The sequence below is a fragment of the Spea bombifrons genome, chromosome 2, assembly GCF_027358695.1.
Source record: "Spea bombifrons isolate aSpeBom1 chromosome 2, aSpeBom1.2.pri, whole genome shotgun sequence".
In the NCBI taxonomy this organism is placed as follows: Eukaryota; Metazoa; Chordata; class Amphibia; order Anura; family Pelobatidae; genus Spea; species Spea bombifrons.
Window position 1 is genome coordinate 82,225,080 of NC_071088.1, and position 13,478 is coordinate 82,238,557.

General features: G+C 37.6%; 1 protein-coding gene across 3 annotated transcripts in view; it reads right to left on the reverse strand.

The window, feature by feature from the left end:
• Positions 1–901: 901 nt before the first annotated feature.
• Positions 902–13,478, reverse strand: part of SPNS2 (SPNS lysolipid transporter 2, sphingosine-1-phosphate) — a 64,258-nt gene continuing 51,681 nt past the window's right edge. The window contains exons 8-14 of one of the 3 annotated variants that reach the window (XR_008346230.1): positions 13,220–13,409; positions 11,721–11,786; positions 9,189–9,287; positions 8,180–8,343; positions 6,373–6,449; positions 2,984–3,029; positions 902–2,043 (exon numbers count right to left, since the gene is read on the reverse strand). Coding sequence is in view for 2 of the 3 variants with exons in the window: in XM_053454943.1 (XP_053310918.1) it covers positions 6,383–6,449; positions 8,180–8,343; positions 9,189–9,287; positions 11,721–11,786; positions 13,220–13,409 (586 nt within the window). In the remaining variant the exon portion in view is untranslated. Of the gene's footprint in view, positions 2,044–2,978; positions 3,030–6,372; positions 6,450–8,179; positions 8,344–9,188; positions 9,288–11,720; positions 11,787–13,219; positions 13,410–13,478 lie in introns of those variants that run through there. The other 2 variants (XM_053454944.1, XM_053454943.1) reach the window with 2 other exon arrangements.

Below are 13,478 nucleotides of genomic sequence, written 5' to 3' on the forward strand. Positions count from 1 at the left end.
TTGATATTTTAGAAGTATTTAATGGCAGGAACCAGTAGCAGAGATTGGTAAATTAGAATGAATACTCATGTAAACTTCAGTAATCCAAATATGCCAGGGGGAAATAATAATAATAATAATGCAGTCTGTTAATTATTACTAGTCTATAACGCCCATAAACCTATATCATATATCTCAGACAACATATAATCACAACCTCTGCAATGGTTGATGTACAAATATGAAGAACACATCACTGCTAACAGGTAGACTGTATATATTATTCAGAGGACCTGAATATCATCTACAACTTGGTGGAAAAGTCAGACCACTTGTTCGGGTTTAACATCTCCAGACCAAGGAAATAAAGTTAACATTGCAGGTTAAAAAAGTAATGTTTTGCAAAGCAATGTAATATGTGTAGTTTAATGATAAAGGGGGCATGAACTGTATATATGTTTCGTTGATGCTGTTTGGATTTCTTAAAGAACCATAAATGCAAACAAATCTTGTAAGCAAATACAATACCAAAGAAATGGCTTATGTATTGTATCCTACACAATGTATGAGGTGTAGTGCAAGTAATAACTCATATAACCTAGTCAGTGACCATTCAGTGATTGATGACCATTATAATGTGAGTGTCAACTAGAGCATTAATTGCTTACTTGAATATGTACCCTCTATAACACAGCTTTGGCACCCATTGTAAGCACCTTAGATATTTTATTTTTCACACCCCATAGCTTCCTTGATATCCCTTAAACAGGCGATACGGTGAAGGATCCCCCTGAGCTGGGAAATCCAAACACTTTTCATAAAAATAGCTGCTATAAAAAAAAATCTCTTGTGTATATGTATATATATATACACAAACACACACACATATACTATATATACACACATACATATACACAAGAGATTTTGTGTCATATTACATTGCTTTGCAATTCATGGAGACTCTCGATGATGCCGATATTGAAAATGCCACTAAATATGGCTTCTTTTAAAGTAGTCAAAATGTATTTTTATATTGCTTTGGGAATTTGGGGAGAACAGCACATAGTTCATAAGTCACAAGCTGCTTCCTCCTGGACACATCAATTCTTTGCTCAGGTAAGCAAGCTACATTTTGACCTAAATCAACATAGGGAATCTTAACCCCTAGAACCTCTCTACAGGCCTGCGATCAAAATGAGCTTTTGCTACACAGGAGACACACCTTGTTTTCTGATAACTCCAGGGTGCAAATCATAAATAACTTTGGCGTCTATGAAAAAAAAAGCCAAAGTATTTTAAAACATAAACGGCTCTTTAATACTGTAAACTGAATTCAAATGCTCAGTGTTTTGTCAAACTGCACCTTAAGAAATATAACCACCATTTAAATCGCTTTGTAAACCAAGTATTCATGAAAGGAACATAGCTTATCCCCTTTGGAGCTATATTCGATAACTATCTTAAAGCTCTGGTGCCAATAACAGAATAAATATCTAAGGTCAATATAAATGTGGGTCACACACATCCAAGACTTAAAATAAAAGAGTTGGTGTGAGTAAAAAATATACATATATAGCTCTCTATATTTTATATACAGGTTTTTTTAAAAAAAAGTATTTACAGCTACTTTACATAATATATAATAAGAATTAACTTCATCTGAAACAAAGTATCCTTCAACCAGTTTGCACACTTAACCTCATCAGTGATTTCAGCTGCTAGAAAGGGGCCACATTTGTAAGCGTGTTCTGCGTGTCGCCCCCATGGTCACAGTGCGTCCAGTGTATTCAGTCACACTCTGGAATGATGAAGTTTCAGTGCATCCATTTTACCGGCAACCACTTCAACAATCCGGAGTCCCTTTGGACAGTCTTAAAGCCATCCCAAATTTCAAAAAGTGTTCACTTTCCCAATTGCCATTGACAATTCTTACGATAGTTCAAACAGAATAGTTGCGTCAACATAGACTGTTGACTTTGTATTGCATTACATGCATTTTTGAGAAATACCCAAAATGTTCCTTTTTCCAGATTTTTACATCCAAGACTCTTTTCTTCTTTTCACCTACAAATAGAAGACATTGATTTGTAACACATATAAGTAAAGGTGCAAAAAAAAAAAAAACCCCAACAAACTTTGTAGTAGACTAGAGTTAACCCGAACTAGAGTTAACAAGTAGCAGGCTTGTAGACGCTTCTTACATAGATTGAGTATTATTATTATCTTTTATTTATTTAGCGCCAACAATTTACGCAGCGCTTAATGCAATACATTTATTCAAGGGGATATGACAAGAGGAGAATTGACAGACTAAGACAAACCGATACATTAGGTGGAGAGAGTCCTGCCCGCAAGCTTATCCTTCCTACCTACTAAATAATATATGCTTATAGAACCTAATGTGCTGGGATAATGAAAACTCGCTGTGAGATCCATATTTATATAAAAAATGTAAACCTTGAAGCTTCCTTACGGCTTTTTCTATTAAAAGGAACAAGATCTCTTTGATCCCCCATTTGCATATGAAACCACCTGCAGAGTTTTGCAGAGGTGTGAGGGAACATTAGCTCCAGACTATAGTAAAGTCTTCTAAACATAGTTTGGATGTCATCAGGCAGCCACGGCAGGGGGCACCACAGAGAGCCTTTAGCAAATCTGCTAGGGGAGGAGAAAAGTATGCCCTGGAGCATTGAATGTAGGATTGCAGTTTATGTCAGCCACAAATTGAGATTACCTAATTATCTGCCAGTAGAATCAAAGACCCACTCCTACCTAAAATGTGTATAATTGATTTAGTGGTATATGCATAAAAAAAGGTGCGTGCTTAAAATAATATTAAAACACACACACACAGTTTGTGGGGATTGTGAGTTAGTAATTAGAATTACAAAGGTGCAGACAATCTATGCAGCTGGCTGAAAAACATTCCGGTATCTGAAAGGTTAACTATTACTTCGGATCAACCTTGTAAATTTGAGGACCCATGCGCCAATGATGTCTTTACCTTATCAGACGTTCGCAGAAACCGGTGACATCGCCAGCTGACTCACCTGAAATAAAAGGACACAAGTAGAAAATGTCATTTTTAAGAATAGCAAGCACACCAAAGTAGAAAATGTCTGAGCCATTTAAATACGCCAACGTTCAGCTCCGTGCAAGGTTTTCCTGCCCAATCCCACTATAAGTGAAAGGGAGTTACTAAGTAACCTCATGGAAAAGTAAATAATAAATAAAAGGGATTTAAACCATAAACCATGCAGGCATTTCTACTGCAGTCCTTGACCTGAGAAGATAGGAGACCATCCTGATTAGGCTCATACCACAAGGTTAAACCCTCCTCAACATCATAGATTTTGTTTGAATGTTGAAGCCCAGAAAACATCCAAGTAAAATGTGGTTCTGCCAGCTGAACAAACCACAATAATATCCCTAAAGGGTTTAAAACCAAATTATCCCGACAGCTGTATACTCTGATTAGTGAGTAAATTGGATGATGTTTAATTGGAATCCTGGAGTAGATACCAAATGAGGTGCACATTTGCATTGGCAGTAAATATTCGACTTGGTACTGGTATTGCGTGTGACCTTGGCCTCATGGTCCAGTGTCCACCCTCATTTTTCCATGCAGAATCTTTTTTTTTTATTATTATTGTTGGGCTTACCGCTTCTTCGGGACAATAGAATTGCGTTTAAGGAGTATTTCAGTATGAAGAAGAGGAAGTCTCAAATATGTTTCACTGCTCAGCATTTCCCCAGAGCAAACTTTCTCATTTCTTGTCCCAGACCTAGCTTTACCCACAGTAAACGGTATATAACGACAATAGAAATGTTTCAGATCCCTATGGATATTGTAGAAGAATGAAAAAAGGAAGGAAGACAGCACTGCCCTACTTATCCTGACAAAGGAAGAAACGGTTTCCAACAGCATGGATTGCAAATGTGTTTAAAGAAATTACACAGGGATTAAAATCTATTTTGGGAATTTTCAAATCCTATTTAAAACGCTGTTACGGTAAAAATAAATGAGAAATTCATATTTTTTAGGTCTTCTCATATGCCTATTTATCCATTGGCGTACAAAGCCTATTTCAGGTAGGTAAGGGGGACAGGAAGGGATGGGTGTACTCTCTCCATTGCCTACAAAATGGACTGTTTGCTCAAACACTGTAAAAAGGCATCCTTCCCACAGCTGGAATTTAACTCCTTGGCTCTATCCTACAAGCTGAATGGTTGAAAATGACTGAAACTGTAGCTCAAGTAAAGTTTGAAGCCCGACTGCAATACAATGTTGTCATCCTAGAGAGTGGATTTAAATTTTTTTTTTTACTGCTTCTCGAAGTAATACAATAATCAGGTCTATTTTACTTTTATAATTTCTAGCCAGTGGAGGTTCTATACATCATGTCCATAATATTGCAGGCACTTCTTTGTCTGGTCAGCTTACGTGACCAATCTTGAAAAGGTCCTCATAGCTTTCTTATTTTCCAACAATGCTCAGATGAACAATCATCTAATAAACGGTTAGCAAAACAGATCAAGCAGAAGATGTAGGCCAATGTTTCTCAACTATTTTCTTTGTCACCCAAGTACTACTAATTTTAATATGAATAATTACGTTGGTGCATTCAGGAACGAGGTAGAACCTTTAGTGCCTGTTTGGTCCCCTCCAATTAAAAATTAATGGTAATCTTTCATATATGGTGCTGAGAACAGAACATGGAAGCATTTAAGACCATTAAATCAAGATCTTTCATTGTGTATGAGATGTTTTTTATGTTCCTCACATCTCCCAGAACATTGCTTTTATTTCTGACCAATCGTTTTCCTTTAAAACTCACGGCACACGATATACTGATATCCCTACTTTACTAATCGACAGTTCATTATGCTCATGTAGTGCACATCTGATCCCCTTTTTTTTATATAGAGTACTCTGGGAAATATTAGCACTTAGACGGGGTAGTTCGGGCTGCTGTTCGTGTACATTATTCATGCACCGTTAAATGTCTGTTACAACCATAAACAAATTACCTACAAAGCACCCTTCAATTTGCCTACCACGACAGGATGTTCTTTTCTTTCTAATTCTGTTCACTTTACATTTCTGTTAAAATGCTCACAGAAAGCAATCAACAACAACATTTGGGGGAGAATGTTTGCGAGTAGAAATCGGTACTCTATAAAGACAGAGCTCACATTTAAAGGCATAACTACAACTAAAATATAATAATAGCTACTACAAGACAAAAATCAGAATGTAACAATCCAGGAAAACCAGAACACAGTTCCAGGACTTTAAGGGACTCCTTTGGAGTCAATTTGTAGCTCCTATAAAAAGTTCATCTTACTTGTGGTAGGGATGGACCATTGCATTTAAAAATGTTATCTCCCTACATACATTCTTTTTTAAACATGTACTTTCCTCCACGCATTTTGACATGTCTACCCAAATCTTCGGATATATTATTAAAAGTGAGCATTATAACATTTCTGACATCTGCTGTCTTGCTTTTGTAGCAGGCAACAACTAAATCTGACGTCTCTTGCAGGATTGTTGAATTTTTGAAGGTCAGGCTCTGGGAGCTTATGCGTGAAGTGCTTGGGTGGTTGTATTTGATAACGTTGTATCAGTGAGAGTTTTGCAGGGGGGGGTTACAAGGATTTACCCTTTATAATACATAAATAAGATATGTTGAAGTCTGTAAACTTTACTGATGTTTAAATATATGAGAAATTAAGCTACTTCAGAATTTAATTTAGGGCAATATGTTTAAAAGAGCAGTGTCCTCCCCAAAACTGGATTTCTTTTATCTAAATGTCTGCTGAAATTCCTGCAAAATCCATGCAAGAAGTATGTATCACAGATGCACTAGCAAAACATCACGATTCAGATAGCCAGACGTGATTGGCTGCTGCTACTCCCATTGACCAGAACGGGAGTTCTACTGAGCATGTGCAAGAAGCACACCGTAATATACTCCTTGCTTTCAGTACCGGCAGCTGGAGGAGGACTCTCATTTACCAACGCCAACAACTAAAGAATGCCTGCAGCGATTTCCATGCAGAATTAACTCTAGTATACATTTAAAATAAAAATGTGGTCAGTATTGGCATCTAGTGATTAGCAAGGTTAGCAAAACATTATCCCATTAGGAAACCTATTAAATAATACGAGTCGTTAATAAAGCCCATCAAGTCCAAGCATCTGTATTTGTGGATTCGGGAGAAATATGATCAACGTGCTCATTGTCTTTTCTCACGCAAACAATAATAATATAAATTAAATAAAACAATAACGCAGTGATATTCTAGAAATAAAGATACAAAAACAAGAGCAAACAAAACCAATGATAAAGGAAGAAAAGAACAAAAACAAACGAAAAGGGGACCAACCTAAAAAAAGCTATAAGATGGAAGCTTCTTCTGAGTCGCTACAGCTGCCAGCAGTGAAGGGATCTGAGCACGACTCACTAGTGGAAAGAAAACGCAGCCCTTTTAATGGAGGACACAAGCTCTCGTTTAGGCAAACATACCATTTTAAGCAGAGTCAGTAGGCAAACCTTGGCAAGATAAAGGAGCTCTGAATTCTTTTGTCACAGCCTTTGTCTGGCTACAGTAATGTCACCTGCCTGTCCGTTCTACACACACTGAAGCACCTGGCTATACGCTGAATGCTAGCTGTATTGGAAATATATGTACACAGAACTTGGGAGGCTGTTATCTATAGGAACATAGAGGCTATGGGTGTTAAGGTGAGATACAAATGTGTATTCACCAATATAGATTCTAGCAATGTTTCCCACTAAACTCAGGGGTAGTTTTAACGTTATCCATTCTGTAAGTCTGCTAACTAAATGTAATATTTAGCTTGGCTAGTTAGTCTTTGTTACTAAGTACGCTATGCCACAATAGGCAACGGCCATTTAAAATCACATACTGTTTAGCCTAATCCCTTTCTTCTCTGCACGCAAAACAAGTAATACAAGATGTAATGGGGTACATGCAGAATATGCTTAACAGTATATAAATAAAGTAACAAGAATAAAAAGGGCAAAAGCTGGATGGTAATAGTCAGAGCAAGTGGGCTGAGGTAAGTGTATTAGTATACAGCCAAAGCCAAGTCATCCATTCTGGAAAGTAGTCAGAATACATACTGAAATTTTATTTTCCTCTCCTAAATCAGTCCTTTCTGGTTCTGGGACAGAATGACCAAGCAATGCCTCAAATAATGCAATACCTTGAAGGTTGCGTTTTCAGTCTTGGTTCTGCCTTCATCCTCTACAATTGGACATGCATTTTGGATGTAAAAGGTTGACAGTAGCAGGGCTGCCCTAACTTAGCTATGGCTCAACTGTGGAACACAGGTGGCTTTTGGCAAATCCATGCCTAGGCCAAAGGAAGCAGGTATGGAGACAGCATGCTGTGTGCCTTATTACCAGGAAAATATAGCCCCAATGAGATCTCCCTTGTAAGTAGCCGTTTAACACTACAAAAGGTCTGTGTCTTGTGGGCACAGCCTCTGTAGCAGCTCTTACCCCTCACACACATCCTTCAGTGGTGGAGAATCAGGATGCAACACTATTTTTCCGTGCCAAGCTAACTGGTAAGAGGAGATAATGGTAGGTAGTTGTGGAGGGGTTGCTGTGGACGCTGACTTGGGACAAGGCTGGAGCATCTCTCCACCCAAAAACACCATTGCAGACTGCACTGCGATAATTTGGCCACTAAGATCATTAGTTTGAAGGCACTGCATATCCCTCGACATACCCTTAAAAGACACATTTTATGCAATCATATCCAGTCATTTCTTCTGAATAAAGGGTACTAATTAGGCGCCTTTACACTTAACTCGTAGCAAAATAAAGAATTGCCTAGTCTTGGCTCTAAATTGCTTTCTGATTTCCTTGGATCCTACTAAGCAGTAGCCGACTGCAACAGCAGATCCTTTACTGTGAACTACCAAGCAGCAGCTACATCTGTTAGTAGAACTAATCAGGACACAGTGTATGCAATATAAATAAAAAACATACAAGGGGGTATAGGTAGTATGGATTTAGAAAAGAATATTACATGTGGAGGTTAGGTGGTAATGAATGTGGGGCATTAACCCATAAACAACAAACAATAAATGTAAACAGGACATGTTGGCATTTTGGGCTGCTCTCTTTTCTCACAAGCAACAAAATAATTGGCTACTTACTGCTGCTCTGCGTCATCACAGTCCTTCAAAAAGTAAAGTGCAGTTGCCAGGAAAAACATTCCCCCGAGAACGACCACAAAGGGGCAAAGCATGAGTGCATAACCAAGGCTCAGGAACTCCCACAGAGGAGATTGTGTGGTGCTCTGCTGGATGAGGTCCGAGATCTGGAATTAATGAGACACATAAGCGGTGGCGCCACCAACACCTAACAGAGCATCATAGGAGTTGTAGTTCAACAAAATCTGGAGATCCACTGGTTATCTAGCCCCGCTATAAATGTTCAATTGTACCAAAGCTACATATTGTTCTAGTTCCCCTCTAGTTGACGTTGCTGGCAGTAACAATAACATTTAAGTCATAAAGAGTCAGCAATGTGTACAGCAATAAACATAAGGCATCTGTCTGGAACTATGAAAAGGCTCTGAGGGCCTCTCATGTATGTGCAGGCTGAAATGGAGAGATGCACCGGGAGTTTCATCTATAGCACTCAGAAGGCTTTCTAAACCCACATCTGCTTCATAACTTTTAAGCAAAACACTTCTGTTCACTATCCATTTTACAGCAAAATAATTGCTAAATATTCTTTAATCTAGTCTTGCTTAAAAACTCTAAAGTAAAGAATTACCATATTAGCATTCCTCATAAAACTGCAAATATAACGCATCATAACAGATACTTAAACAAGTTTCATCATCATCCTCCCCACCAATATAGCATATGCAGAAATTTGTTCCCAAGGTAACGTACAATAAAAGTTAAGATAAAATACCGGTATGAGAACCATTGTGACAGAAATAGAAAGGGAACCTCTAATGAACGTATGATTCGTGATCTCTGTTTCCTGCTTGAAACAAAACATCCGAGAATCTTTATTGTTCCAAAATGGAAAGGTACTCACCAGAGCTTTACTTCTATATAAATGCAAGATTTAGCAGGATTGCTCTCTGCATAGTACCTTTTTTATGTGCCCAACAGAATATGTTGGTGCCCAGAATTACTAAATACTTACAAATCCTATCAGGTACGGACTGCCAGCATCTCCAAGAAGGTGGGATGTAAAGCTCTGCAAGGCCACAGCAGTTGCCCGTCGTGTTGGTTTCACCACATACTACAGGGAGGGAAAAATGTGGAAAACAGTGAAGACTGGGATCAACCATGTAATAAGTCGCAGTCACATGGAAATCACATTACGGAGCCCACAGATATCATATTCCCAATATTCATACTTAGCTACATTTCTGACAGGTGGAATAAATGCATTGCATATTACAGAGTATCAACTACAAAACTATTCCTATGGCATTTTATTCTCCTATACTTATATTCAAGGTTTCGACGATATGAGGGCATATAAGGCTCTGAACTACATAGAATGTGGATGTAGAAATCATAGCAACAAATCTGAGACTACAATTCCTATTATTCAGGTATGAAATGGAACAAATTGTTCTGGCCCAGTGTGAAGCCAATGTGCAATGTTTCAAAACGATAATACAGGATGCGGTCACTAAAGGCCTTAAAGCCCTAAAGATACAGGTTTTAAACGACTACAGTGCCTTTTGAACAAGGTAGCCTATTGTACAAGTGCACCAAGACCAACACCAAAACAGCAACCTTGTAGAATAATTTTCTTCTGAATGAAAATACATTAATGTGGCTTCTTATATTTCAAGCTAAATTCATAGGTATTGGATTACAGCCAAAGATACATTAAAAGTAATCACATTTAATAATATAGTGAATTACAGCTAAGCCTTTGCCGCAGTTCTGAGTCACGGTGCAGACTATGGAAGACTGCCGCATACGGTTATAAACAGAACAAGATCCAATCACTGGTTACAAATTTGTAGTGTACATTCTGTAAACATCTTTGTGGGGACAATGAATGTTTTCTGTAATCTAAATAAACTCATAAATTAAAAGGAGTAGTTCTAAGGGAAAAATTGCATTTTCTCCTGGGGCATAAAATACAGTAATAAAGGCTTGCATTGACAAACCTGGTTTTATCTCATTCTGTTTCAATAAACTTCCTTTATGTGTAGACTAGACTTTTTGGGTGAGAGCTGAGTCTTTATGGCAATGTGAATGAAGACCGCTCCTTCATTAGTCAGAGTGTCCAGTTGGTTGAATAAAATATATATATATTTTAAATGTAATCTGATAGGCCATTCTCTTTTAAGATAAATGTAATATGAAGGTTGCTAATTACATTACAAAACAAGTATTTAATTGCAGTTAACACAGTTGAAGGAAACGTCAACTGTAAGACCTTGGATGATTGGAACTGCCTTGAGATATCAACCAAGAACACTACATCCAGGATACATCCTGTTTAAGAAAAACCAACTAGCGCCACAATCTTATGTTTACTTTGCAATGTTCAGTAGGAAATTCCTATGGTTCCAGTAGACTCTCGTCATGATCACTGAATTCCTTGCAAAGCAAAAACACTTACAAGGACATTCCTGTTACGAAGGTGGAAGTCCTACAAACAATAGGCCATAAATGATTTTGGTGAAGGGAGAAGTTCATTGAAAAATGACTCAAGCCCTTACAAAGGCTAAATAAAGTGTGCGTTTAACAATAAATAAAGCCAACTTCCACATGATTTTACATGCTTGAGAACACATATTACTATACATTGTTTTCTATGCCAGGAAATATGTGATTTAATTATGCGGGAATGAGACCCAAACACTGTTTGTTAATGTGCATTTATCTTATAATCTGAGGTCATGCATTCCCTGATCTTAAAATTGTTGAGTCCAGTCGCACTAGATTTGCCTTCTTGACTTGAGCACGTTGGCCGTAAGTAAAGACAGAGATCCATATACAGTATGGTGGTACAAGATGTTATCAGTAAAATAAAGGGTATTAATCTTATCCTAGGAAGCAGGGCTATCCTAGTGTTTTTATTAGGGTCATCAATGGTTTTTCTATGGTTCTAAGCTGTCCTTGAAAATTGGCACAAGGGACAAGAAAATGATCTCCTTGAATTTGTACTATAAATACATAATTCACTTCTGTAGCTTGTTGTGATGGATAACATACTGCAGGCCCTTCTAAAACATTATCACGAAGTTAAAGTGAAAATATTTGTGCAGATTTAAAGAAATACCCTCTTCTAAATGTAGAATCCATCTGCATTATTCTACATTTACATTTACATTTAGCTTACAAAATATTTCAAAACCATAAACTAGAAATACATAGCATCAAATACTTTAACTTGTGTTAGAATACTTTACCACCCTCAGCTATTAAATACATTATGTGTCTACTTCACACCCATCATTCATAGGTCATTTGTAATAAAAGGTTATGTTTAGAAATAAGCATAATGTTATTTAAGTGATCTGAATTAAGACCATTTGCAATATTATATTTATATGGCATAACAAAAACTAATAATAAAACTTATACTGGCGCGTAAAAAAATCTAGGATTTATCACAATGATGCTTTCCAAAGCATTCAGAACCAAATGATTCATGTGACCCTAAAGTGTCAACATTTCAGTTCGAGAAAGCTATATGACTCACCATTAAAATGTCAGCAGTTATGGCCCAGTTAGAAAATAAAAGAGTCTCTCCAGCGAATATGCAAATCTGTCACAAATCAAAGAAACATATGTTTTAAAACAATAATAGAGTGTAACATGTATTATAACATTATTCGCAAATATGTTTTCACAAACGCCCCCCTTGTTTGGTTGTTTCGTCATTGAAGGTACGCAGTAAGGTGTATTCACTTAACTAGAAGTATGCATGTTGTTTAACTCAACTTTGCTTTGCAATTTAAAGGTCCAACCCTAGTAAGGTTTTCCTCCAAGAAGAGATCAACTGGCATAACGCATGGCCAGTGATCCTTGTGGGATAAGGGTAGGAGGTCCCGCTGACACCCATTGCGGGACACATGCTATTTTTAATGGGGAAGTGGGTAGGCAGCAAGGTGTACTGCAATGCCGCTCCCACGACCTGGAGTTTCCCCTTAGTGACCCAGAGACACGGCACTTCACCCAGGGACTCCGGCCAGAACCTGGAGAGTTCCCAGGTAGGATTATGAAGGGTCAACTACTTGCAGGAGAAGCTAGTTTCTATGGTTACAGGGTATGGACCAATATGTAAAAATGTTGAAAATATTTGATATACCCATTATAAATGAACAAAAGTGAGATCCCTTGATTGTTTCTAGAGTAGGTTTCCTAAGAGATTGTTTTAGCTATTGTTTGCCTTCCTCCTACATGCTATTATTCATCCTCTTGCTTTGCTGCTATGGCACCACTCGATTTAAAATCCATCTTTCTTTTATTTATCACATGGTTACATATTCGTCTTTAACAGTCTAATCTTAATGTGATTCTAAGCACTAAGAAACAGCTTCTTATTATACAATGTCTAACCTGTGCATACCCCAATGATCATAACTTTTCATTATGGCTCTACGTAAGGTAATGCATCGGGATTTACGAAAACATAAGGTTATTGTAGGACACGCTGACTTCATGTTTATTCAAGTCTTCCCTGTTGTAAAAATAGAAACACCTACATTAAATTTGGCTTAAAACTGTTTAAAGCCCGCATACTAATCATCATAGAGTGAAACGGAGTAGAATCTGCTAAATGTAATAAATCCCATACAGGTTAACAAAATCCATGATGTTTTGGGGGGATTACAGTTATAAAAGGGTCACTCCAGCCATCATATGCATCTTTACATTTTTGTGTTGTCGGTATTTAATTTATTTTTTTAAATATTAGCATAACAGGGAAAATGTGGTTTTCTGCGTGGGCAAGTGTGTACATGGTCATCAGTAAGACTTATATGTGAAAGCATTCAACCAAAGCTAATAAGGACTACCCATTGTACAGGGCTACAGAATATTTAAAACTATAAATAATAATAACTACAAAAAGTAACACTACTTTTATAAAAGAAAGACAGCTATCGGGCATCACAAACAATCAGCATAGTGTTTTTTTTGCAGATATACTGCATTTAGAGCAGCACAATAGGAAAGATTCCCCAAATGATAACTTACATATGCAGCTACGCTGCTGCTCTTAGCAGCCACGAAGACCAGGCAGATGAATATAGCTGACCCCAGCATGCCAACAGCACAGACCAGGGGGTCAGCACGCTTAGTCTTCTGGCGACACCATTTAGTAGCTCCTGCCCCGGTGATAACCCCCAGAAAACCAGTGATGCAGGTGATTGCCCCGAATATCAGGCTGTCAAAAAAATTAGAAGAGTTTTAAAAAAAAAGTGTTAAAAAGCCCATAAATCAGGATTCCACGGTA